The 25,356-nt window shown below is 51.5% G+C and overlaps 2 protein-coding genes across 6 annotated transcripts in view; both read right to left on the reverse strand.

The window, feature by feature from the left end:
• Positions 1-12,024, reverse strand: part of prc1b (protein regulator of cytokinesis 1b) — a 41,219-nt gene extending 29,195 nt beyond the window's left edge. For 4 of the 5 annotated variants that reach the window (XM_068015576.1, XM_068015578.1, XM_068015577.1 and 1 more), the window contains exon 1: positions 11,727-12,024. In XM_068015576.1, the coding sequence (XP_067871677.1) occupies positions 11,727-11,740 (14 nt within the window). In that variant the 5' untranslated portion in view covers positions 11,741-12,024. The remainder of the gene's footprint in view (positions 1-11,726) is intronic. The other variant, XM_068015574.1, reaches the window with a different exon arrangement.
• A 2,090-nt stretch (positions 12,025-14,114) lies between these two features.
• vps33b (VPS33B late endosome and lysosome associated) overlaps positions 14,115-25,356 on the reverse strand; it is a 35,890-nt gene continuing 24,648 nt past the window's right edge. The window contains exons 18-23 of the mRNA XM_068015581.1: positions 20,744-20,876; positions 19,423-19,496; positions 18,671-18,772; positions 17,982-18,057; positions 17,400-17,516; positions 14,115-16,389 (exon numbers count right to left, since the gene is read on the reverse strand). Coding sequence (XP_067871682.1) covers positions 16,310-16,389; positions 17,400-17,516; positions 17,982-18,057; positions 18,671-18,772; positions 19,423-19,496; positions 20,744-20,876 — 582 coding nt within the window. The 3' untranslated portion in view covers positions 14,115-16,309. The remainder of the gene's footprint in view (positions 16,390-17,399; positions 17,517-17,981; positions 18,058-18,670; positions 18,773-19,422; positions 19,497-20,743; positions 20,877-25,356) is intronic.

A 25,356-nucleotide genomic window follows, 5' to 3' on the forward strand; every position in this document is an offset into this window, starting at 1 on the left:
CAAACCATGTAGGCGCACCACAGCTAGCTTACTTGTGGAATTCTACTCCATTTGAAACAAGAATTGCCAACTTAACCATCCACGACATTCATTAATAGCCTGCATTGATATAGAACCCCTTTAATGTAGTGAAACATCACAAGATGCTTGGAAACACTAATGTTCCATTGCTAGAGCAAATATCTTCCTAAACAATCAATCTGTGGTGGGGAAGGTGGGGGGAGGAGAGGGGGGCCAAGCGAGTGAGGTGGGGGGGGGGGGGGAAAAAGAGAGAAGAGAGGAGAGGGGGCCAGGCGAGTGGGGGGGGGGAAAGGAGGGGGCCAAGTGGGGGGGGGGGGGGAGAAAAGAGGAGAGGAACAGACGAGTGGGGGGGGGGGGGGGGGAGGTAGGAGAGGGGGACAGGCGGGTGGGGGAAGGGAGGGGGCCAAGCGAGTGGGGGGAGGGAGAAAAAAAGAGAAGAACAGGCAAGTGGTGGGGGGGGGGGGTAGGAGAGGGACACAGGCGAGTGGGGGGGGGGGGGTAGGAGAGGGACACAGGCGAGTGGGGGGGGGGGGGTAGGAGAGGGACACAGGCGCGTGGGGGGACGGGGGAAGGAGAGGGGGACAGGCGCGTGGGGGGACGGGAGGAGGAGGAGGAGGAGGGGGACGGGAGGAGGAGGAGGAGGAGGGGGACGGGAGGAGGAGGAGGAGGACGGGAGGAGGAGGAGGAGGAGGAGGGGGGGGACGGGAGGAGGAGGAGGAGGGGGGGACGGGAGGAGGAGGAGGAGGGGGGGACGGGAGGAGGAGGAGGAGGAGGAGGAGGGGGGGGGACGGGAGGAGGAGGAGGAGGAGGGGGGGGGACGGGAGGAGGAGGAGGAGGAGGGGGGGGGACGGGAGGAGGAGGAGGAGGAGGGGGGGGGACGGGAGGAGGAGGAGGAGGAGGGGGGGGGACGGGAGGAGAAGGAGGAGGGGGGGGGGGGACGGGAGGAGAAGGAGGAGGGGGGGGGGGACGGGAGGAGGAGGAGGAGGGGGGGGGGGGACGGGAGGAGGAGGAGGAGGAGGGGGGGACGGGAGGAGGAGGAGGAGGAGGAGGGGGGGACGGGAGGAGGAGGAGGAGGAGGGGGGGGGGACGGGAGGAGGAGGAGGAGGAGGAGGAGGGGGGGGGGGACGGGAGGAGGAGGAGGAGGAGGGGGGGGGACGGGAGGAGGAGGAGGGGGGGGGACGGGAGGAGGAGGAGGAGGAGGGGGGACGGGAGGAGGAGGAGGAGGAGGGAGGAGGAGGAGGAGGGGGGGGGACGGGAGGAGGAGGAGGAGGAGGAGGGGGGACGGGAGGAGGAGGAGGAGGAGGGGGGGGACGGGAGGAGAAGGAGGAGGAGGGGGGGGGACGGGAGGAGAAGGAGGAGGAGGGGGGGGGACGGGAGGAGAAGGAGGAGGGGGGGGGGGGACGGGAGGAGAAGGAGGAGGGGGGGGGGGGACGGGAGGAGAAGGAGGAGGGGGGGGGGGGACGGGAGGAGAAGGAGGAGGGGGGGGGGGGACGGGAGGAGAAGGAGGAGGGGGGGGGGGACGGGAGGAGAAGGAGGAGGGGGGGGGGGGACGGGAGGAGAAGGAGGAGGGGGGGGGGGACGGGAGGAGAAGGAGGAGGGGGGGGGGGGGACAGGAGGAGGAGGAGGAAGAGGGGGGGGGACGGGAGGAGGAGGAGGAGGAGGGGCGGGGAACGGGAGGAGGAGGAGGAGGAGGAGGGGGGGGGACGGGAGGAGGAGGAGGAGGAGGGGGGGGGGACGGGAGGAGGAGGAGGAGGAGGAGGAGGAGGGGGGGGGACGGGAGGAGGAGGAGGAGGAGGAGGAGGGGGGACGGGAGGAGGAGGAGGAGGAGGGGGGGGACGGGAGGAGAAGGAGGAGGAGGGGGAGGAGGGGGGGGGGACGGGAGGAGAAGGAGGGGGGGGGGGGGACGGGAGGAGAAGGAGGAGGGGGGGGGGGACGGGAGGAGAAGGAGGGGGGGGGGGGGGACGGGAGGAGAAGGAGGGGGGGGGGGGGACGGGAGGAGAAGGAGGAGGGGGGGGGGGGGACGGGAGGAGAAGGAGGAGGGGGGGGGGGGGATGGGAGGAGAAGGAGGAGGGGGGGGGGGGGACGGGAGGAGAAGGAGGAGGGGGGGGGGGACAGGAGGAGAAGGAGGAGGGGGGGGGGGGACAGGAGGAGAAGGAGGAGGGGGGGGGGGACAGGAGGAGAAGGAGGAGGGGGGGGGGGGGGGACAGGAGGAGAAGGAGGAGGGGGGGGGACAGGAGGAGAAGGAGGAGGGGGGGGGACAGGAGGAGAAGGAGGAGGGGGGGGGACAGGAGGAGAAGGAGGAGGGGGGGGGACAGGAGGAGAAGGAGAAGGAGGAGGAGAAGGAGGAGGGGGGGGGACAGGAGAAGGAGAAGGAGGAGGGGGGGGGGACAGGAGAAGGAGAAGGAGGAGGGGGGGGGGACAGGAGAAGGAGAAGGAGGAGGGGGGGGGACAGGAGAAGGAGAAGGAGGAGGGGGGGGGACAGGAGGAGAAGGAGGAGGGGGGGGGACAGGAGGAGAAGGAGGAGGGGGGGGGACAGGAGGAGAAGGAGGAGGGGGGGGGACAGGAGGAGAAGGAGGAGGGGGGGGGACAGGAGGAGAAGGAGGAGGGGGGGGGACAGGAGGAGAAGGAGGAGGGGGGGGGACAGGAGGAGAAGGAGGAGGGGGGGGGACAGGAGGAGAAGGAGGAGGGGGGGGGACAGGAGGAGAAGGAGGAGGGGGGGGGACAGGAGGAGAAGGAGGAGGGGGGGGACAGGAGGAGAAGGAGGAGGGGGGGGGACAGGAGGAGAAGGAGGAGGGGGGGGGACAGGAGGAGAAGGAGGAGGGGGGGGGACAGGAGGAGAAGGAGGAGGGGGGGGGACAGGAGGAGAAGGAGGAGGGGGGGGGACAGGAGGAGAAGGAGGAGGGGGGGGGACAGGAGGAGAAGGAGGAGGGGGGGGGACAGGAGGAGAAGGAGGAGGGGGGGGGACAGGAGGAGAAGGAGGAGGGGGGGGGACAGGAGGAGAAGGAGGAGGGGGGGGACAGGAGGAGAAGGAGGAGGGGGGGGGACAGGAGGAGAAGGAGGAGGGGGGGGGACAGGAGGAGAAGGAGGAGGGGGGGGGACAGGAGGAGAAGGAGGAGGGGGGGGACAGGAGGAGAAGGAGGAGGGGGGGGGAGACAGGAGGAGAAGGAGGAGGGGGGGGGAGACAGGAGGAGAAGGAGGAGGGGGGGGGAGACAGGAGGAGAAGGAGGAGGGGGGGGAGACAGGAGGAGAAGGAGGAGGGGGGGGAGACAGGAGGAGAAGGAGGAGGGGGGGGGAGAGGAGGAGAAGGAGGAGGGGGGGGGGACAGGAGGAGAAGGAGGAGGGGGGGGGACAGGAGGAGAAGGAGGAGGGGGGGGGACAGGAGGAGAAGGAGGAGGGGGGGGGGACAGGAGGAGAAGGAGGAGGGGGGGGGGACAGGAGGAGAAGGAGGAGGGGGGGGGACAGGAGGAGAAGGAGGAGGGGGGGGGACAGGAGGAGAAGGAGGAGGGGGGGGGACAGGAGGAGAAGGAGGAGGGGGGGGGGACAGGAGGAGAAGGAGGAGGGGGGGGGGACAGGAGGAGAAGGAGGAGGGGGGGGACAGGAGGAGAAGGAGGAGGGGGGGGGACAGGAGGAGAAGGAGGAGGGGGGGGGACAGGAGGAGAAGGAGGGACAGGAGGAGAAGGAGGAGGGGGGGGGACAGGAGGAGAAGGAGGAGGGAGGGGGACAGGCGAGTGGGGGGGGGAGGAGAAGAGGGGGACAGGCGAGTGGGGGGGGGGGGGGGGAAGAGAGGAGAGGGGGACAGGCGAGTGGGGGGGGGAAAGAGGAGGAGAGGGGGACAGGCGAGTGGGGGGGGGGAGGAGGAGGAGGAGAGGGGGACAGGCGAGTGGGGGAGGCGGAGGAGGAGAGGGGGACAGGCGAGTGGGGGAGGCGGAGGAGGAGAGGGGGACAGGCGAGTGGGGGAGGCGGAGGAGGAGAGGGGGACAGGCGAGTGGGGGAGGCGGAGGAGGAGAGGGGGACAGGCGAGTGGGGGAGGCGGAGGAGGAGAGGGGGACAGGCGAGTGGGGGGGGGGGTGGAGGAGGAAAGGGGGACAGGCGAGTGGGGGGGTGGAGGAGGAGAGGGGGACAGGCGAGTGGGGGGGGGGGGTATGTGGAGAGGAGAGGGGGACTGGCTAGTGGGGGAGGGGAGGAGGAGGATAGGGGGACAGGCTCATGGGGGAGGGGAGGAGGAGAGGGGGACAAGCTAGTTGGGGGGGGGGGGAGGAGGAGGAGGAGAGGGGGACAAGCTAGTGGTGGTGGGGTGGGGGGGGGAAGGAGGAGGGGGACAAGCTAGTGGGGGGGGGAGGAGGAGGAGAGGGGGACAGTCTAGTGGGGGAAGGAGGAGAGGGGGACAAGCTAATGGGAGAAGGGGAGGAGGAGGGGAGGGGAGGGAGGGGGGGGACAGGCTAGAGGAGGAGAGGGGGACAGGTGAGGAAGGGTCACTGGCTGCAGAAGCTGGAGCTCCGGGCTTTTGAACTTGAGCAGCGGCTGGAGTCACTGTTGTGCATCTGCAAGGCAGAGGAGTACATGGATAGCACGTTTAGGGAAGTGGTCAAACCACAGGTTAGGAGTATGCAGGCAGATAGGGAATGGGTGACTGCCAGGCAGTCGAAGAGAACCAGGCAGGTAGTGCAGGTGTCCCCCGATATGATCTCGCTTGCTAATCGGATTTCCATTTTGGTTACAGGTGAGGGTGATTGTTCCTCAGAGGGGTGCAGTTAGAACCACGTTGTGGCACCACAGGTGGCTCAGCTGCACAGGAGGGGAGGAAGAGGAGTGGAACAGCAGTAGTAATAGGGGATTCATTAGTTTGGGGAACAGACAGGCATTTCTGTGGCAACAAATATGACTCCAGGATGGTGTGATGCCTCCCTGGTGCCAGGGGCAAGGATGTCACGGAGAGGCTGCAGGACATTCATCTGGGGGATGGTGAACTGTCAGAGATCACGGTCCACACCAGTACCAATGACATAGACAAGGGGGAGGAGGTCCTGAAAGCAGATTCTAGGTAGCTAGGAAGGACCTCAAAAGCAGTAATCTCAGGATTACTCCCAGTCTCACAAGCAAGTGAGTATAGGAATAGGAGAATTGAGCGTTTGAACACGTGGCTGGAGAACTGGTGTAGGAGGGAGGGCATCCGATTTCTGAGACATTGGGACCAGTTTTGGGGCAGGTGGGACCTGTACAGGATGGACGGGTTGCATCTTAGCAGGACTGGGACAAATATCCTTGCAGGGAGATTTGCTAGTGCTGTTGGGGAGGGTTTAAACTAAACTGTCAGGAGGGATGGGAACCTGCGAGGGAGCCCAGATCGGACAGAAGCAAAACTGGCAACTAACCAGAGGTGTGGGAACCAGGAGCTAGTATTAGAGAGGAATACCAAGCAGCACAGTATATTGGGTGCGGTCAAAGTAAGGGAGAAAGTAATAAAGTCTCAATCAGGGTTAATGTGTATGTATGTGAATGCATGGAGTGTGGTTAATAAGACAGGTGAGATACAGGAGCTCTGTGGAAATATGATGTTGTAGCTATGAGAGAGACCTGGCTCAAAGAAGGGGAGTTCCGAAGAAGGGTCACTGACCCGAAACGTTAACTCTGCTTCTCTTTCCACAGATGCTGCCAGACCTGCTGAGTGGTTCTAGCATTTCGTTTTTATATCAAAGAAGGGCAGGATTGGGTGTTAAATATTCCTGGATATAAGGTGTGCAGGAAAGATAGGAAAGGGAAAAAAGGGGGAGGAGTGGCAGTATTGATTAAGGAGAGCATTGCAGTGCTGGCAAAAAGGATGCCCCAGAGGGGTCGAGGACAGAAACTATTTGGCTAGAGCTAAGGAATAAAAAAGGTGGAGTTACATTGTTCAGTTGTTGTCTATAGGCTGCCAGCTCATGGGAAGAGCATGGAGGAACAAATTTGCAGGGAAATCACAGAGAGGTGCAAAAATTATAGGGTAGTCTTAATTAACCAAACAGAAGACTGGGATAACAGTACTGTAAAGGGCAGTGAAGGGCAAGAGTTCCTAGAGTGTGCTCAGGAAAATATTCTACAACAGTGTGTTGCTAGTCCAACAAGAAAGGAGGCACTGCTAGACCTGGTGCTTGGGAATGAGGTGGGCCAAGTGGATCAAGTATCAAGCATTTAGGGGATAGTGATCATAAGATTTAGGCTGACTATGGAAAAGGACAAAGAGCAATCCAGGGTGAGAATAATTAACTGGGGGAAGGCCAACTTCAACGGGGTAAGAATGGCGAATAAATTGGAGTCAAAAGCTAGCAGGAAAACTGGTAGATAAACAATTGGCCACCTTCAAAGAGGAGATAGTTTGGGCAGTCAAGGTATGTTCCCTCAAAAGGGGAAAAGTAGAGCAAACAAATCCAGAGCTCCCTGGATGACAAGAGAAGTAGACATTAAGATAAAGAAGAAAAAGCATGCTTATGATAGATGCCAGGTAGAAAATATTATTCAAAACCAGGCAGAATATAGAAGGTACAGAGGGGAAGTGACAAAGCAAATAAGAGAAGCAAAGACAGAGTATGAGAGGAGACTGGCAGCTAGCATTAAAGGAAATTCCAAAGTTTTCCATAGGCATATAAATAGTAAAAGGGTGATAAAAGGAGGAGTGGAGTCAATTAAAGATCAGAAAGGGGATTTACATATGGAGGTAGAGGCCAAAGCTGAGGTATTAAATGAATACTTTGCATTTGTCTTTACCAAGGAAGAAGATGCAACTTAGGCAATGTTGAAAGAGGAGGTAATTCAGATACTAGATGGCTTAAAATTGATCAAGAGGAAGTATTAGATAGACTGTCTGAGCTTAAAGTGGATAATGCACCACGGTCGGATGACAGGCATCCAAGGATACTGAGGGAAGTGAGGGTGGAAATCGTAGAGGCACTGGTCATAACTTTTCAGTCTTCCTTGGACTCAGGGGTGGTGCCCGAGGACTGGAGAATTACAAACGTTACACCCTTGTTCAAAAAAGGGTGCAAAGATAAGCCAGGCAACTACAGGCAGTGGTGGGGAAAACTTCTAGTAAAGATAATTTGGGACAAAATCAACAGTGACATGGACAAATGCGAGTTAATTAAAGAAAGCCAGCATGGATTTAAGAGAAAAATCATATTTAACTAACCTGTTGGAGTTTTTTTGAGGAGGTAACAGAGGGTTGATGAGGGCAATGCTGTTGATTTGTATATTGACTTTCAAAAGGCATTTGATACAGTGCCACACAACAGACTTGTGTGCAAACTTGTAGCTCATGGAATAAAAGGGACAGTAGCAACATTGATATGAAATTGGCTGGGTGACAGGAAACAGTAGTGGTTAATGGATGTTTTTCGGGCTGGAGGAAGGTTTGTAGTGGTGTTCCCCAGGGATCAGTGTTGGGACCTTTGCTTTTCCTGATTTATATTAATGATCTAGACCTTGGTGTACAGGGCACAATTTCAAAGTTTGCAGATGATACGAAACTTGGAAGCATTGTGAACTGTGAGGATAGTGTAGAACTTCAAAAGGACATAGACAAGAGCAAAGAACAGTACAGCACAAGAACAGGAACAGGCCATTCGGCCCTCCAAGCCGGCGCCGATCTTGATGCCTGCCTAAACTAACACCTTCTGCACTTCCGGGGCCCATATCCCTCTATTCCCTTCCTATTCATGTATGTCAAGATGCCTCTTAAACGTCGTTATCGTATCTGCTTCCACCACCTCCCCTGGCAGCAAGTTCCAGGCACTCACCACCCTCTGTGTAAAAAACGTGCCTCGCACATCCCCTCTAAACTTTGCCCCTCTCACCTTAAACCTATGTCCCCTAGTAACTGACTCTTCCACCCTGGGAAAAAGCTTCTGACTATCCACTCTGTCCATGCTGCTCATAACTTTGTAAACCTCTATCATGTCACCCCTCCACCTCCGTCGTTCCAGTGAAAACAATCCGAGTTTTTCCAACCTCTCCTCATAGCTAATACCCTCCAGACCAGGCAACATCCTGGTAAACCTCCTCTGTACCCTCTCCAAAGCCTCCACGTCCTTCTGGTAGTGTGGCGACCAGAATTGCACACAATATTCCAAGTGTAGCCTAACTAAGGCTCTGTACAGCTGCAACATGACTTGCCAATTTTTATACTCTATGCCCCGACTGATGAAGGCAAGCATGCCGTATGCCTTCTTGACTACCTTATCCACCTGCGTTGCCACTTTCAGTGACACAAGTTGGTGGAATGGGCTGACAGGTGGCAGATGAAGTTCAACGCAAAGAAATGTGAGGTGACTCACTTTGGTAGGAAGAACATGGAGAAAATATAAAATAAAGGGTACAATTCTAAAAGGGGTTCAGGAGCAGAGGGACCTAGGTATATATGTGCATAAGTCATTAAAGGTGCAGGTTGAGAGAACAATAAAGCATACAGTATCCTGGGCTTTAGTAACAGGGGCATAGAGTACAAAAGCAAGGAAGTTACATTGAAGTTAAATAGGACACTAGTTTGTCCTCAGCTGGAGTACTGCGTCCAATTCCGGGCACCGCACTAGAGGAAAGATGAGAGCAATGAAGAGAGTACAGAAGAGATTCACGAGAATGGTTCCAGGGATGAGGAATTTCAGTTATGAAGATAAATTGAAGTTAGGACTGTTTTCCTTGGAGAAGGCCGAGAGGTGATTTGATAGAGGTACTCCAAATCATGGAGGGGTATGGACAGAGTAGTTGGAGAGAAACTGTTCCCATTCATGAAAGGATAGAGAACGTGAGGGCACAGATTTAAAATATTTGGTAAGAATGCGCAGCCTGAGAAAGTGGGGGAGGCAGGTTCAATTGAAGCATTCAAAAGGGAATTAGACAGCTATGTGAAAAAGGCAGCAGGAGAATGGAACGGAGCGAATCGCTCTTTCAGACAGCTAGTGCTGACACGATGGGCTGAATGGCTTCCCTCTACGCTGTGACAATTCTAAAAAAAAAGGTGAGTGGGGGGGGGGAAGACAGGTGAGTGGGGGGGGGGGAAGACAGGTGAGTGGGGGGGGGGGGAAGACAGGTGAGTGGGGGGGGGGGAAGACAGGTGAGTGGGGGGGGGGGAAGACAGGTGAGTGGGGGGGGGGGAAGACAGGTGAGTGGGGGGGGGGGGAAGACAGGTGAGTGGGGGGGGGGGAAGACAGGTGAGTGGGGGGGGGGGAAGACAGGTGAGTGGGGGGGGGGGAAGACAGGTGAGTGGGGGGGGGGGAAGACAGGTGAGTGGGGGGGGGGGAAGACAGGTGAGTGGGGGGGGGGGAAGACAGGTGAGTGGGGGGGGGGGAAGACAGGTGAGTGGGGGGGGGGGAAGACAGGTGAGTGGGGGGGGGGGAAGACAGGTGAGTGGGGGGGGGGGAAGACAGGTGAGTGGGGGGGGGGGAAGACAGGTGAGTGGGGGGGGGGGGAAGACAGGTGAGTGGGGGGGGGGGAAGACAGGTGAGTGGGGGGGGGGGAAGACAGGTGAGTGGGGGGGGGGGAAGACAGGTGAGTGGGGGGGGGGGAAGACAGGTGAGTGGGGGGGGGGGAAGACAGGTGAGTGGGGGGGGGGGAAGACAGGTGAGTGGGGGGGGGGGAAGACAGGTGAGTGGGGGGGGGGAAGACAGGTGAGTGGGGGGGGGGAAGACAGGTGAGTGGGGGGGGGGGAAGACAGGTGAGTGGGGGGGGGGAAGACAGGTGAGTGGGGGGGGGGGAAGACAGGTGAGTGGGGGGGGGGGAAGACAGGTGAGTGGGGGGGGGAAGACAGGTGAGTGGGGGGGGGGGAAGACAGGTGAGTGGGGGGGGGGGAAGACAGGTGAGTGGGGGGGGGGAAGACAGGTGAGTGGGGGGGGGGAAGACAGGTGAGTGGGGGGGGGGAAGACAGGTGAGTGGGGGGGGGGGAAGACAGGTGAGTGGGGGGGGGGGAAGACAGGTGAGTGGGGGGGGGGGAAGACAGGTGAGTGGGGGGGGGGGAAGACAGGTGAGTGGGGGGGGGGGAAGACAGGTGAGTGGGGGGGGGGAAGACAGGTGAGTGGGGGGGGGGGAAGACAGGTGAGTGGGGGGGGGGGGAAGACAGGTGAGTGGGGGGGGGGGAAGACAGGTGAGTGGGGGGGGGGGAAGACAGGTGAGTGGGGGGGGGGGGAAGACAGGTGAGTGGGGGGGGGGGGAAGACAGGTGAGTGGGGGGGGGGGGAAGACAGGTGAGTGGGGGGGGGGGGAAGACAGGTGAGTGGGGGGGGGGGGAAGACAGGTGAGTGGGGGGGGGGGAAGACAGGTGAGTGGGGGGGGGGAAGACAGGTGAGTGGGGGGGGGGAAGACAGGTGAGTGGGGGGGGGGAAGACAGGTGAGTGGGGGGGGGGGAAGACAGGTGAGTGGGGGGGGGGGAAGACAGGTGAGTGGGGGGGGGGAAGACAGGTGAGTGGGGGGGGGAAGACAGGTGAGTGGGGGGGGGAAGACAGGTGAGTGGGGGGGGGAAGACAGGTGAGTGGGGGGGGGGGGAAGACAGGTGAGTGGGGGGGGGGGAAGACAGGTGAGTGGGGGGGGGGGAAGACAGGTGAGTGGGGGGGGGGAAGACAGGTGAGTGGGGGGGGGGAAGACAGGTGAGTGGGGGGGGGGAAGACAGGTGAGTGGGGGGGGGGAAGACAGGTGAGTGGGGGGGGGGAAGACAGGTGAGTGGGGGGGGGGAAGACAGGTGAGTGGGGGGGGGGAAGACAGGTGAGTGGGGGGGGGGAAGACAGGTGAGTGGGGGGGGGGGAAGACAGGTGAGTGGGGGGGGGGGAAGACAGGTGAGTGGGGGGGGGGAAGACAGGTGAGTGGGGGGGGGGAAGACAGGTGAGTGGGGGGGGGGAAGACAGGTGAGTGGGGGGGGGGAAGACAGGTGAGTGGGGGGGGGGAAGACAGGTGAGTGGGGGGGGGGAAGACAGGTGAGTGGGGGGGGGGAAGACAGGTGAGTGGGGGGGGGGAAGACAGGTGAGTGGGGGGGGGGAAGACAGGTGAGTGGGGGGGGGGAAGACAGGTGAGTGGGGGGGGGGAAGACAGGTGAGTGGGGGGGGGGAAGACAGGTGAGTGGGGGGGGGAAGACAGGTGAGTGGGGGGGGGAAGACAGGTGAGTGGGGGGGGGGAAGACAGGTGAGTGGGGGGGGGGAAGACAGGTGAGTGGGGGGGGGGAAGACAGGTGAGTGGGGGGGGGGAAGACAGGTGAGTGGGGGGGGGGAAGACAGGTGAGTGGGGGGGGGGAAGACAGGTGAGTGGGGGGGGGGGAAGACAGGTGAGTGGGGGGGGGGAAGACAGGTGAGTGGGGGGGGGGAAGACAGGTGAGTGGGGGGGGGGAAGACAGGTGAGTGGGGGGGGGGAAGACAGGTGAGTGGGGGGGGGGGAAGACAGGTGAGTGGGGGGGGGAAGACAGGTGAGTGGGGGGGGGAAGACAGGTGAGTGGGGGGGGGAAGACAGGTGAGTGGGGGGGGGGAAGACAGGTGAGTGGGGGGGGGGAAGACAGGTGAGTGGGGGGGGGAAGACAGGTGAGTGGGGGGGGGGGGAAGACAGGTGAGTGGGGGGGGGAAGACAGGTGAGTGGGGGGGGGGGAAGACAGGTGAGTGGGGGGGGGGAAGACAGGTGAGTGGGGGGGGGGGAAGACAGGTGAGTGGGGGGGGGGGGGGGGGAAGGGGGAGACAGGTGAGTGGGGGGAGGGGAACAGCTCACCTTTTCCTCACCATCCCGCAGCGCTGCGGACCCGCTCACTCTCTGGGCCCCGGTTTGACAGGGAAATAACTGCCCGCCGCCTCGCTGTGCGGTGCCTCTGTCTCCCCGGTCCCGGAGCGCCCGCCCCGGCCTCTCGGTGCCGGTGTCTCTGTCTCCCCGGTCCCGGAGCGCCCGCCTTTGTCTCTCGGTCCCGGAGCGCCCGCCCCGGCCTCTCGGTGCCGGTGTCTCTGTCTCCTTGGTGCCGGAGCGCCCGCCTTTGCCTCTCGGAGCCGGTGTCTCTCTCTCTCGGTCTCTGGAGCTGTTGTGACCGTTGCTTCTCTTTTAATTCAAATTTTCCAACCGCCAACCCGCAGCAATCGCCCATTGGGTACGTCGCCTGACGTCACGCGTAAAGTAACGATGACCTCACCCGATAGACAGGAACGGCTGGCGCATGCGCTCTCCTCCTATGGGAACAGCAGGCCATTCAGCCTGTTCTAGCATTCAATCGGATTGCAGCTGATCTGTATTTTAACAGATCTACCTGCCCTGCTTCGGTAACCTCAGTTTGCAAATGGGGTACAATGGCCTCTATATATATGTCTCAATTGGGAAGAATAGGACTTTGTGTTCAAAGTACTCCCCAATTTTAATAAGAAAAATCGTATTTTCTTGGTTTAGTTTGGTTCAAAGCTGTTTTTAAACTGATATGGGGGCAGGACGCATTATTGGAGAGGGTGGTTGTAATGCCATCACTGAGGGTGCAGAGCATCTATCTATCTATCTCTCTCTCTCTCTCTCTATATATATATATATAGATAGATAGATAGATATAGGGGAACTGAATTCAAAGCCATTACAAACTAGCAAAATCTCAGCATACCACACTGTATTTTCACAGTGGAAAATCTGAGAACACCTTTTATATTGTGGTTTCCCACATTCAGAAGGCTCCACTGCTTTGGTTATAGCTTTATGTGTCCTATAGAACTTTTAAAAATAATCAAAAAATATCCTCACTCTAAAAAACCCATCCCTTCCCAGGTTTTCCTTCCAAAATCGTTCTCTCATTAAGAAACCTGTTGAAAGGAGGAGAAAAGGTAAGATGAAACAATAAGTCCTGGTTGAAAGGTAGCAAACTTGTAATTAAAAACCCTGTAGATTAGAAGTGGAAGGGAAAACAGTGGGAAGTAAGGTGCTGGAGAGTACCAGATGATAGAATTCAACCCAATGAGATTACAGAGAGTAGGAATATCATGTCGAACAAACTATTTAGTGTCGGAGGAACACGATACGAATTTTCAGAGGAGCAATGAGCATAGTGGTATCGAATTTGGATACATTATACATGTGTAACGGGTGTTGTATGGCCTACTCCTGCTCCTATTTCTTATGTTATGTTGTTTACAGCCATGTAAAATAATTCATGGAAATGTGAATTAAAACTTGCAAAGATTGTATTACAATGGTCAGACTGGTGCAAACTCAACCATTCTGCAAATTGTTAAAATCAGTAGGGAAAGGATCATTTTTAAATACTGGAAGTGAGTCTTGACAGGTAGCTTGGGACATGGAGTACAGCTGAGGTATTTGTTCATAAACTTGACTTTTTCTTAATTCTACCGGTTAAGTATTCCATGTGGGAACATAAGCACATTCTGAGGTCAACTAAGACCAATTACTGTTGTTTACAGAAGATTCTCCAGATTGTTAGGTGCTTAGCTGACCATCTCAGGGAGGGGTCGGGTTATCTCCAGGTCAGTGAAACCAAGAGGAAACGTTTAGCGTTCCTTCTGTGTTCACTTTTCTGAAAAAAAATGTTCAGTTGTGATTTGTTGATGACTCTAATATGTCTTTTGAAGTATGGCAGATGCATTATGAAACTTTACAGTATATATAAAATGGATACTGTTCGTGATTGCTAGTGATATGAGGGCCATCACGGTTGAATAGCCTCCCAACGGAGGATCTTGGCTCATACATGAAGAATAAGGTCTTTGGTGAGATATTGGACAGCAGCCAGCACCCATGGAAATGTACACCAGCCACAGTCTGAAAAGGCAATATCTAAACTCCATCAGCTCAGTGGTAGTGCTCTCGCCTCCGAGTCAGCAGGTTGTGGGTTCAATCCTCATTCTGGAGACTTGAACACAGAATCCAGGCTGACACTTCAGTGTAGTAGTGAGGGAGTGCTTGATCTGTCTGAATTTCGGATAAGTTGTTAAGCCAAGACACCTGCTAGTGAGAGGTTAAAATCAGGCAGGATGTCAACACTGTTGAACAGCCTGTTCATAGTCAATGCCTTTAAAATAGGGGGAAAAACCCAAAAGTGTACAAAACAACTGAGTTTCAGATGTTAACCTCAACCCAGTATGCATAAAAAACATTTTTTTTTTTTAAATAGATTTATTACACATTATACACAGTTCAGCACGACACAATTTCACAGTTCTAAAGCTTAACAGTATTCTGTACAGCCGAAATTTCACATCCTCTGAAACCAAAACTTTCAAATCTTACCGATAATAAATGTTGCTGGTACTTAAATCGCATATTATCCTAAGCTGCAACAGTCCAATTCAAATAGGTCTTTTGACATTAACTACTAAAGTAGCTACACTTTTAACATGCTAAAGTAAATTGGATAGAATTTGAAAAGGAAGAATGTAAAAACATACGAGGAAGGGGCAGGGAAATGGAATTAGAGGGAACTGCTTCAGTTGAAGAGCACTTGTGAGATGGAACACATGGCCTCTCCCTCTGCATTGTTATTTCTGATACGATTTATAATTGTTAATTTTTTAATTCCAAGTGTTACCCCTTCTAGTTGGTGCTAGAAAAAGTTGGACACATTTTTAGAAACAAATAAGATAAACTGTATGTTCGTATCAGGGAGATTAAGATAGATGATTTTATGTGTTTTATATATTTTGCAGATATTAATTTTAATCAGCAACTTATAGTCACAGCTATGCAAAAGATCAGAGTAACAGTGCTCTACATGGGAAAATCACTGAGAAACTAAAAAGCATCTACTTTGGTATGGCTCACTGTGATACGATCAGCAATGTCCCAGGTACGATGCTTGGTCTGTCCTGAGTCACCTGATTACAGACAGGACAGTAGTTCAGGGGATTACAATTGGTCTCAAACACCCCTGGACTTGAGAGAGGAAAGATCAGCCAGGGTTCCCACTCCTGATTTCTGTCTAGTCGGTGCCGATATAAAGTGTGTCAGAGCAGACAGTATTAGCTTTGCTGTAATTCTCTCCATCTTATTCCCCACGCCCCCACTCCACTCCCCACATGCTTGAATGAAAACATCAATTGGCTGAAGTACCAGAAGTCAGAACCCAGGAGTTAGTGCCTTCATGAGAGTAGAAGATATAAAAGATATGAATATTTTAAACTTTAGGATCTATTAAATAAATGCACTCCCTCAAACACCTGATGCACAAATCATGGCTATTTACAGAGGTTTCATGTGTTTGCAGGACAGAATAGTTCTAGTACTACAGCAACTTTGGTATAAAATAAAACTGATTTAATTAAAATGGGCCCTCAACATTCACTGTGCAGCAACCATGACATTTCCTCACAGAAATGGCATTCCACATCATCTTCCATTCTTAATCTATACCATATTCCAGAAGAGAAGGCTAAATGTTTCATTTGAGATCCTTTGTCAGATAAGGAAGAGACCCAATGCAAAATATTAACCTGTATTTCTCCTTCAGGTGCAGATGTTGGACATTTTCATTAACCATTTTTATTAACCCAGATTCCCTGTATATTCCCTGTTATCCTTACCTGACCTTCACTCCCCAATTTTAATATTTGACAATTCCTTAACATAATTCCAGTTCTCCAAATCCCTTCCATTCAGTAATTGGTGAGGTCTCATAGATAAAATAATGATCAGCATTTATGTTCTTGGCTGTCCGAGGGACTGGTCACGGGGACAAGTGAATCAAACGTGGAATTTCCAATGTCAGATCAAATTATCTCGTCATTATCAAACTCAAATTTCTGGGAGCTTGCTGTGCTTCAAACTGATTGCCACATTTGCCCAAGAAGCAAGTTCATTGGCTGTAAAGCGCTCCAGGGATGTGAAAGACAGTGCACAAACACAAGCTCTTTCTTTCTGATCTCCAAACTCAAGCTTTCTTCCAAAACCTGTCCCAGTGCAATGTAAATCCAGCTCTCTCGGGCTTTAGCCGAGGCAAATGTGTTGCCTATTCACTACTTCTGCCTTTTAAGATGGAATCCATTCTGCCCTCCCCTAAATAAAAGTTCAAATTCCTCTGCCAACCAATCAAGAGATGGATTTCAATAGACCCAGCTCACGAATCATATTTCCACATAGCCATTTAACAGGCTCAGTACCTCAAAAAACCCTGGCCACGGGTGAAGGTTTAAATCTCACAATGTGCCTGTAGTTTCGTCAGAAGTTAGTGAGGCATTATAGCCCTGCTTTTCGCTATTAGACTCCAGTCAGTTAGTTCATAATGAGGTCGAGGCAAGTTTCGCTTCTGTCTTCTCTGCTAGACTTAATTTTGCTCCATCTCACTGTAGCTCTGTTGCTGAGAGGAAGCTGGTGCCTGCTCACGAACGTAATTCTAACAGAGATTCCAACATCCGAAAACTGTTTGTGATGGCTGTAGTAACGAAAACAAACTTGTATCCTATGTTTAAAAAAAAAAGTGAAAAAATAGATTTGTTTGGAGTCAAATATAATCCCCCTATCAACTAGCAGCTGTGTGAAGTGCCAATTTGGTCTCCTCCGTTCCTGCTCTCCTGATGTCATTGAGTCATGATTGGCTGAAGCTCCATAGGTGTAAAACTGCCTGTTAGCAGCCTGACACCAGCCTGTCCACTGCCTCTTGTGTGATCCTAGATAGACCATGGGGGCAGGGGAGTCAGAGCCAAGACTGATCCTGCCTTAACCCAGCATCCACATACTCAGATTTTCCAGCAGGGCCACTGGACAGAAATCAGGAGTGGGAACGCAGGATAATTTTATTTCTTCACCCTTCCCTGGCCCAGGGAAGATAGAGCAGAGGAGGTGGCCATTTGGCCCATCCTTCCTGTGACAGCTCTTTGGTAGAGCTATTAATTCCACCCTCCGCTCTTTCCCATAGCTCTGTTTCTCCTTCAAATATTTATCCAATTCTCTTTTGAATCTGCTTCCACCGCCGTTTGAGGCAGTACACTTCAGATCATAACTCACTGTGTAAAAAAAAAAGTTTCCTCATGTCTTCTGTGGTTCTTCTGCCAATTAAATCTGTGCCCTGTGGCAACCAAACATTCCGCCAGTGGAAACTGCCCATTGTATCATCCCTACTGCTGCCCTGGATGAGATCAGTTAATGCAGTGCAGGCCAGAGATTGAATTTAGGAAGCTTCTAGCCTTTATAGCACACTACCACGCTAGGCAGTGAATTCTCCCACTGAGCCACCAGGAGAGCTCAGCCATTGGTCTGAGTGATAACCCAGGCCCAAAATATTTTTCTTTCGGATCTCCACAGCTCTCATTTCTCCAACCGTTTTTATTTTGCCATTACAGAAGCGAAGCCCCTGCTTTCATTCACATTATTTTAAATACACAGCTTCACAGGAACGATCAGTGGATAGTGTTGATGGAAGGCGCTGAGGAAAGACTTGTGCACTTATTGATCCCAGATAATTATTGTTACCTTTCTCTCTGCCCAGGAACCTCAGTGCTGCAATTTCCGAGAACGTGCAGCCTCCGAGAAAAACCACAAGAATGACTCTCTGTGCATTGCCAGAACACCCCGCATCCATGGATCTTTCTAGAAAAAAACATGGACAGCACTTCAGACACATTATCAACAGAGCTACGATCTGGGATTAGGCCAGAAGATGCTAAAGTTAGAGAGTAAATTTTCTTTTCCCACCCTTTCCTGTCTCCCGACTACACTGCCTCTTGATTCCATGCAGCTCCACTGGAGGTGCCACACACCAACACCTCACACAAGTGACCAAATCATTATGTGCGAGCCCCAATAGAGTTGTACCAGATAATTCAGTCCTCACCTGATAGTCAGTCAAACAGCTAGTCAACAACTCTTTGGCCATGCTCATATATGATCAGCAAGGAGCTGGAGGACTTTCAATGTCCATGAATCTGTACAGCAGCAGCCCTCAGCATTCTTTAGGATGTGAGGGGAACAGAAGCCAACACAACAGCTTAGTGCACTCTGTAGAGAGCACCAGCATCTGATCAGGTCACAGATCTGAGCAATTCAGAAACTTACCTATAGTGATAAATTCATTGCTGTTTAGTAATCGTGACACCTCCTCCATTCCTGCCCAGCTGTCACGTTCCAGCACCTGACGGAATACAAAAACTCTGAACATGGAATAGAGAGAGAGAGAGCGCGAGCGAGCGGGCACATCCTGCATATAGCACATTGATCACAACAAAATATCCCAAGGATCAGCGTAAATGGAGGAAAGAAACTTTGGTCAGAAGTTGAGAGAAGTGAAGGAAGGTAGGCAGAGGTGAAGGTTGGAACAGAGGTAACAAGATGAAGGGGGTAGTGACTGAAGGCATTGCCACTGGCAGTGGAGCAAGGGGTGGGGTTGCACCAACAGACCGAAAGCACTGACTGTGTAAGCGGAGAATAATACAGCTACGGTGTTTGTCAGAACAATGCAGCAATAGACGGTCACAGACACAGATACAAAGACACACTCATTAGTGAAAGGTTTTTGCTTACAACGTGTGTTTACTGTTATAATCAGTCAAAATTCAGGAAATATATTGATGCCCAACAAACTAAACTAATTTATTCCACAACAACCAAAGAAATGCATTTAAATATTTCAAAATATACAGCTTCATATGAATTTAATTAAATAGAAACAAAGCAAGATGGGTTTATTCTCCTTGCTGTTTAGATGTAGGATTCCCCTTCTAGGTGTCAGACAGCATTAAACATACCTGTTCTATAATCTTGCAACTCAGTGGAATGTATGCACCACTAAATACATAGGCCATGTCCCGTGGCACCTTCAGATCGTACTCTTCCTCTGTGCGGGGGATCTGGAAATGGATGGGAGAAGATGCTGGGTGCTATGGCACGGGAAATAGATAAATCATTGTACACAGTATAGAAGGAAACCATTCGGGCCATTGAATCTACACCATTGTTAGTAAAGTGGAGGGTGCACAGCGAATTGCCTGCTAGGTGAAAGTGCAGTGGTCTAAACCCCAGGTATCATAAATGAGTTCATTAAAATAAAACAAATAAGCTTACAGATGCAATTACTGCCACACTGCTTAGTCTGAGCTGGAAGTAGGTTTAAAATAACAAAGTACAGAGTGGGAAACAGTCATTCTGCTCAGTAAACAAGCTCCCTGCAATTTGCCCCATCAAGTCTCCTCAACCCGTTCAATCTTTTAAGGGAGACAACAAATCACACTGAATGTTGCCAGGCTATTTCACTATAGGAAGCATCACCACTGAGCTGAATTGTATCCTCACATGTACAATCCAGCTGCTGATCAGTGATCTCCCTAGCTTAGGGGTGCTGTGGTAAACTATCAGTCAACTCAGCACTAACTGAATCAGGGACTCTGCTGCTGAGAGTATTGGTCAGTTCCACACTGGGTGCAGCACTTATCCTGTGAAACATCAGGGGAGCTTGGGCATTTTTTCCCAATTCATTTGTACTGTTTATTCCAGTGCTTACCAGGTTCAGTCGTTTGCTCAAAGCTCTGAAATGGCTTTTCCTGGCCAGAGATGAAAAGGCATCAGTCAACTTCCCTGAAAATAAATGTTTCAAATTTCATTTAATTATATAAAAATCACCAGGCAGGTAAACAAACAATATATATGCAATGGAAACTGGACCCAGAGACAGCATGGTGTTGGAGCTGCAATGTATGGTGCCAAAGACTGTAAGGAGAGCTGTTTGAGCTTGTGCCATACACAGATTAGCAGCCATGGTCAGCATTGGTGGGACAGAGCTTCACAACAAAGCAAAGAGAAGACCAGGGAATATATTAAGAGTGAAAACTGGTAAAAGAATTTATACTACAGATCTTCCTCCCATGCACTCCTGAAGGCACTGGCTTTTGCTGGGGTACAGTCCCAAGGACACCATGTGCCCTCTGATATCTTGTCCAAGTGCCTGTTTTTCTTGGGCAAACCCAGATAGTGAGAGATGGCAGGTTGTTTCAACAAGGGAGTCATCACAGATAAGCCCAACCCTACCCTCACCCAATGTCCACACATCTGCACTGGACAAAAGAAAATTAGAAGTTGCATTTTATGGCTTCAGGACATCCCAAAGTGCTTTACAGTCAATGAAACACATTTGAAGTTCAGTCACTGTTGTAATGCAGGTAACAGACAGTCAGAATACACACAGCAAGATCCCACAAACAGCAATGTGATAGAGATCTGATAATCTGTTTTAGTGATGTTGATTGAGGGATAAATATCGGCCAGGACATCATGGAGAACTCCCCTGCTCTTCTTTGAAATAGTGCCATGGGATCACTTACATTCACCTAAGGCAGCAAACACAGCCTTGGTTTAATGTCTCATCTGACAGCACCTCCACAGTGCAGCACTCCAGCGTCAGTCTAGATTATGTGCTCAAGTCTCCGGAGTGAAGCTTGAAACTCAGAGGCAAAAATGTTACCCACAGCTGACACTGTAAGAAGCAGGAACCTGCATTGCTGTAACACATCTACCTACACTCCAGCTGAGGTTAGACAACCCAACACCATCCAAGTGTCTGGTATGTATGAGTCAGTTCCACCCTAGGTGGTATGCCCACAAACTGAATCATCAGGAAAACAATTTTTAAAAACGATGGAGGAGAAAACATACCCTTATGACGTGATGAAAATTTCAGTCTTCAAGAATCTACTGCACCTTTCACTGTCCCATTATGACATGGTTATAGCCTTGCCTGGCTTGAACACTACGTACGATGCAAATAAAGCTCCTAAAATCTTCCAACATCTGGTATATTGCCAATTATGTTTCCAGTGTCTCCTTACCGACTGCCTTGTCTGTCACGAGCTTCCCCATGGTGCTCTCCACCGCTGTCAGAGTCTCTCCCGGCTGCTGTTCTGTCAGCAGTCCAATTTGTTTCAGGTTGGCGAATGTCAGGATGTGATCATAACCATAACTCTGGAGGGGAATAAATGTGAATGGGGTTGCAGATCAGGACAGTGAACACAAGTAGAGCTCCAAAAGGAAGTGGGCTGTTAATTGTTGTTAGATGTACTGTGCACAATCTGTAATAAAGCATGCAGTAAAGATATACTTGTCAACAACCCCACTCAAGCTTTAAATGGAAACAATTCAGATTCAATCTGGTTACAGTGGTCACTATATCTGCCACAGCATTACAGCAGAAGTCAGATCCCCCACAATCATAAAGATCCCCATTTCATAACTTGTCATTTACAGACCAAGTCCCCATTCATAAAATCAGGAACTGCAAAACCAACAGTTTTATTATATTCAATGAAGACAAGTTGGTCAGGTGCCCGGTGAGCTGATGTGCCTTTACACCGTGTAAAGGTGATCAATAATGGATGGTGCCTGAGGTCGCTATAGAGTAACTCTCACTGTTTGCTTCAATCACATTGTGTATCAGATCACACTGTCAATTTCATAGTTGGGTCGACAATGTATTGATTAATCACAGCCTCTGTGTGTGGGTGTCAATTTCCTCCTTTGTTTAATATATCAGTTAGCCATGGGTAAATGAATGGACAATCCTGCTTAGTGATGAGTACAGCCATGGATATGGCACTAAGAACAAAAATCCAGCAGTTCTAAATGTGTTTTTGGCAACTGCGGGAAAAGCACGACATCAACATGATCACCTTAAGCAGATTCTGTTGCAGCACTGATGCCTCCAGATAAATCTGATATATCAGAGCATAAGTAGTTTCAAAAATGAATAAACCACGATTAGAGACGGCGAAAGTCATTATGTTTCTTTGCCTGCCAACTCTATCCTTTATCCTTATCAGTAATCCAACATCATGGTACAAGAAGAAATTAAAGCTCAATGGAGTTCAGCACCTTTGAATGAAAGTGAACTGTAACGTATGAATCTGACCTTAGCGGAGAGCAGGAACTTGCCAGTTTGATAAACGGGTATCCATATTATCCCTTAGATACCAAGCTAATAGCCAGGTTTGGTGGAAATTATTAGGCTTGCAATTCTGTATACTTTACCTTCTATGTTGAAATTTGAGGAATGATAATCACAATAATCAGCATTTAAATCAAGGCTTTGTCCCTTTTTTATTCCTATTAGCCAACTTCTATTTGGTGATTACTAAACTGTAAAATAATAGATTTTGGCCTCAGAATTTTCTTTTGTGCTGTGTTGTAATGGATGCAAAATGGCTGCTGTTTTCCCACCGGCTGCATTTGCTGACAACGCAACCACTAGGTGGCACAGTACTGGCACGTGCGCAAATGCAGCCTCATCCACTGAAACGTCACTGTTTGTGACGTCTCTGGAGCTGCCAGTATTATAGATGGTTCTGCTCAATTTGCCACAAAAAGTAAATGCAGCCTTAAATCCAAACCCCACAGTGGCTGTGATCGCTGCCTCCCTCCCACCCCAACAGTACCTGTGCTAGTACAGAACCAAATAACCTCATCTTTCAATTTGCTCTTTGTATGATGCTTATTATTCTAAAATATTGGTTTTAAAAATAGATTCTTGGGGCTCATTCTCTTGCACAATTCCAGCAATGCAAATGGATTCCGGGCTATAATTCAGATGGAAGCCATCGCACTTCTCTTCGCCGCTCCCCCCTCAGCCATTCGCTCCTTCCCTCGTTGCTCCCCCAGCTCGGCCGCTCTCTCCCCGCTCCCCCATTCCTCCCACTCCAGATGGCAGCTCACTCCACGCCTCGCCACTTCCCTTTTCTTAGGCACTAGCTCCTGCATCGCCCTATCACCCCCCACCCCCCCCCCCCCCAACCCCCTCGGCCGCTTGCTCCCCAGCTTGCCGTTTTGGCAGCTTGTTCCCTTCCCCTGTCCCCCACCACCCCCCCTATTCCTTCGGGCGGTGCCGAAGGGGGCAGCAACAAGGGCGGGTGTGAGCGGCTGATGGAAGGTGGCGGGGAGTGAAAGGTTAAATGTGGAAGCGGTGAGGCGGGGAGCGAACGGCCCCGTTCTGGCACGCGATGACATTTTAGAGCGCATGCACGAATTAGTCCTGATAAGCTGGGCGCTGACGTAGGCTGTGCCTGCGCAGCACCGCACTGACAGGAAGACACTTCTGCTCATGTGCACAGCTGGAAAGGCACTGATGACGTTGGCGCTTAGCTGCGTTGTGAGGAGTTACTTTGTTTCCCACCCTCCTCCTGATGGCACTGACCTGTGCTGGGGTACAACTCCAAAGATGCTAGCAGTCTTTTGATGTGTGAATCAAGGTCTCTTGACTGGTCCATGAGCCCAGCATGCCTACCAGCCACTTGACTGTGAGGACATCACACTTGAATCGGATACTGTCCTGACAGCTATGCATGCACTTTCCAACAAGAGTTCCTAGATAGCGACATAGAATAGAGCCCTGACCTAACTATCCCCTCACTAACCCAGAGGTATGACAACCCTATTGCTGCGCTGGCTGAGATGAGTTGTCTCAGCAAAGATGTCCACAGCTAACAGTGCAGGTACCTAAAGTAAAATTAGAGATGAAATAAATTAGATAGGTGTTAAGCATCTACACTCTGCCTATTCTTACCTACATGCTCCTTAAGCATCAAATCAATACCAATAACACCCATCTTTACCACTTCAACATCACCACTGCCTCCACGCTTGTTGTGGTGCTCTCTGACATCATCAAATCATGGATGAGCCACAGCTGTTTTGTGTGTAAGCATCTTCGAACAGAAACATTGGGTACAAACCTCCAAATCCTGCTCCCACCCCAATGTTTGCTCCGGATAATGGACTTGCTCACTGCCCTCTAACTCTCAGCTGAACCTCAAACCCCCGCATCTGGTCCAACACCAAGAGTGCCTATTTTCTCCCACATCATAGCACCAATTTCTGTCCCCGCCTCATTCCTCACCATTGCCAAAACCCTCATCCAATGCTGTCATCACTTCCAGACTTGGTTTTTCTGATGCTGGCTTCCTGAGTTTCATTTACGTTAACTTCAACTGATCCAGTTTCTGCTGCCCATGTTCTATTATGTATCGGGTAAATGTATTGTCTTGTTTATTTATCAACCTTGTCCATGTGATTTCCAATGGCACCCCATCATTTGCACATTGACTTCAAAATCCTAATCCTCAATTACAAATCCTTTCATGGCTTTGCTCCACCCTACTACTGTTTTCAGCCCTCCTTGCCATTCGCTTCCTCTGCTTTTCCAACTCTGGTCTATTGTGTCTTGTTTCCTGCCACCTGGTCCCCCTCTCTGCTTCATAATCTCTGGCAGAGCCTTCAGCTGTTATGCCTTTGAACTCTGGAATTGCCAATAAATCCCTTTATCTTGTTACATCTCTATCCATCTTCAGTAACTTCCTCAAAACTTACCTCTTCAACCATGCCTTCATCACTGCCCGCAATTCATTTTCCAATTTCTACTAGTTTCCAATCCAAATCAAGTGGGAGTTGTTGCCAAGCTTATGTTTTAAAAGACTGTTTGGAAGTATTTTTGAGGTCCTAGTAAAGAATGAGGTAAGCTAGCATATAGTACAATTAAATATTGATTTCGGCACCAAGGATGCAAGGGAGAGAAGGGCCATTAAGATTGGTGTATTTGTAGCTTGCAAGGAAGAAGAGAGCAAAAGTCAGAGCAATAATAGTTATAGTAGTATTAATAAGATAAAGATAAATTTTGATAAAATTGAGACAGATTAGAGGCTAGCGATGAGTAAGGGGTTGCCTGTCACGTGAAGCTTTCTCCTGTATCCTACCTAGGAGTCCAAAAAGCTGTTGGAAGGCTCTCACCAAACATGGAAGCAGTATTAAAGCCTTGGTCAGAGCTTGGCATTAGTTAATAAGTGTGAAAATACACTTGCAAAGTGCAGTCAAAATCAGACACACAGACAGCACTTCAGTGCCCTACATTTATATTGCAGGAGTGTGACTGTGTGAGTTAAAAGATTGTTTTGTTTTAAGTAAATGTGCATAGGTGTGTGAAAGCTGCCCATGGGATTCACATAAGTAAAATTCACCAAATTGTACTGAGTTTGGTATGAGCTTATGGTGGCTGGGGTTACAAATTGTTCCTAAGCTCATAAGCTGTGGAAGATTAGTCTAATGAAAGGAAAGAACTGCAGAAGGAAATGAAACCCAGCCTGGTAGAAAACTCTTCCATTTGGAACATGCAGCCAGGTTCAGTTGCTCTCATACCACTGAAAGAATGTTTCAGGTTCATCGTTATTAGTATGGTTCTGTAGAAGTCTGCAGTTTCAATAGTGTCAAAATTCCAGCAAGCCACATTCTGGTTTAAACACTTGGGGGCCTGATTTTAACTGTGCAAGTGGGTGGGTTTTGAGTTAGTTAAAATCTCACCCTTGGTTTTAGAATGTGTAAAAATCAGAGTTGCATTATGAATCTCAAACCTACACAAAGAAGGCAGACAAAAGAGAATGGAATGAGAGAAAGACGGGAGTAG

Source organism: Heterodontus francisci, chromosome 35 (assembly GCF_036365525.1).
Source record: "Heterodontus francisci isolate sHetFra1 chromosome 35, sHetFra1.hap1, whole genome shotgun sequence".
NCBI classification, from domain to species: Eukaryota; Metazoa; Chordata; class Chondrichthyes; order Heterodontiformes; family Heterodontidae; genus Heterodontus; species Heterodontus francisci.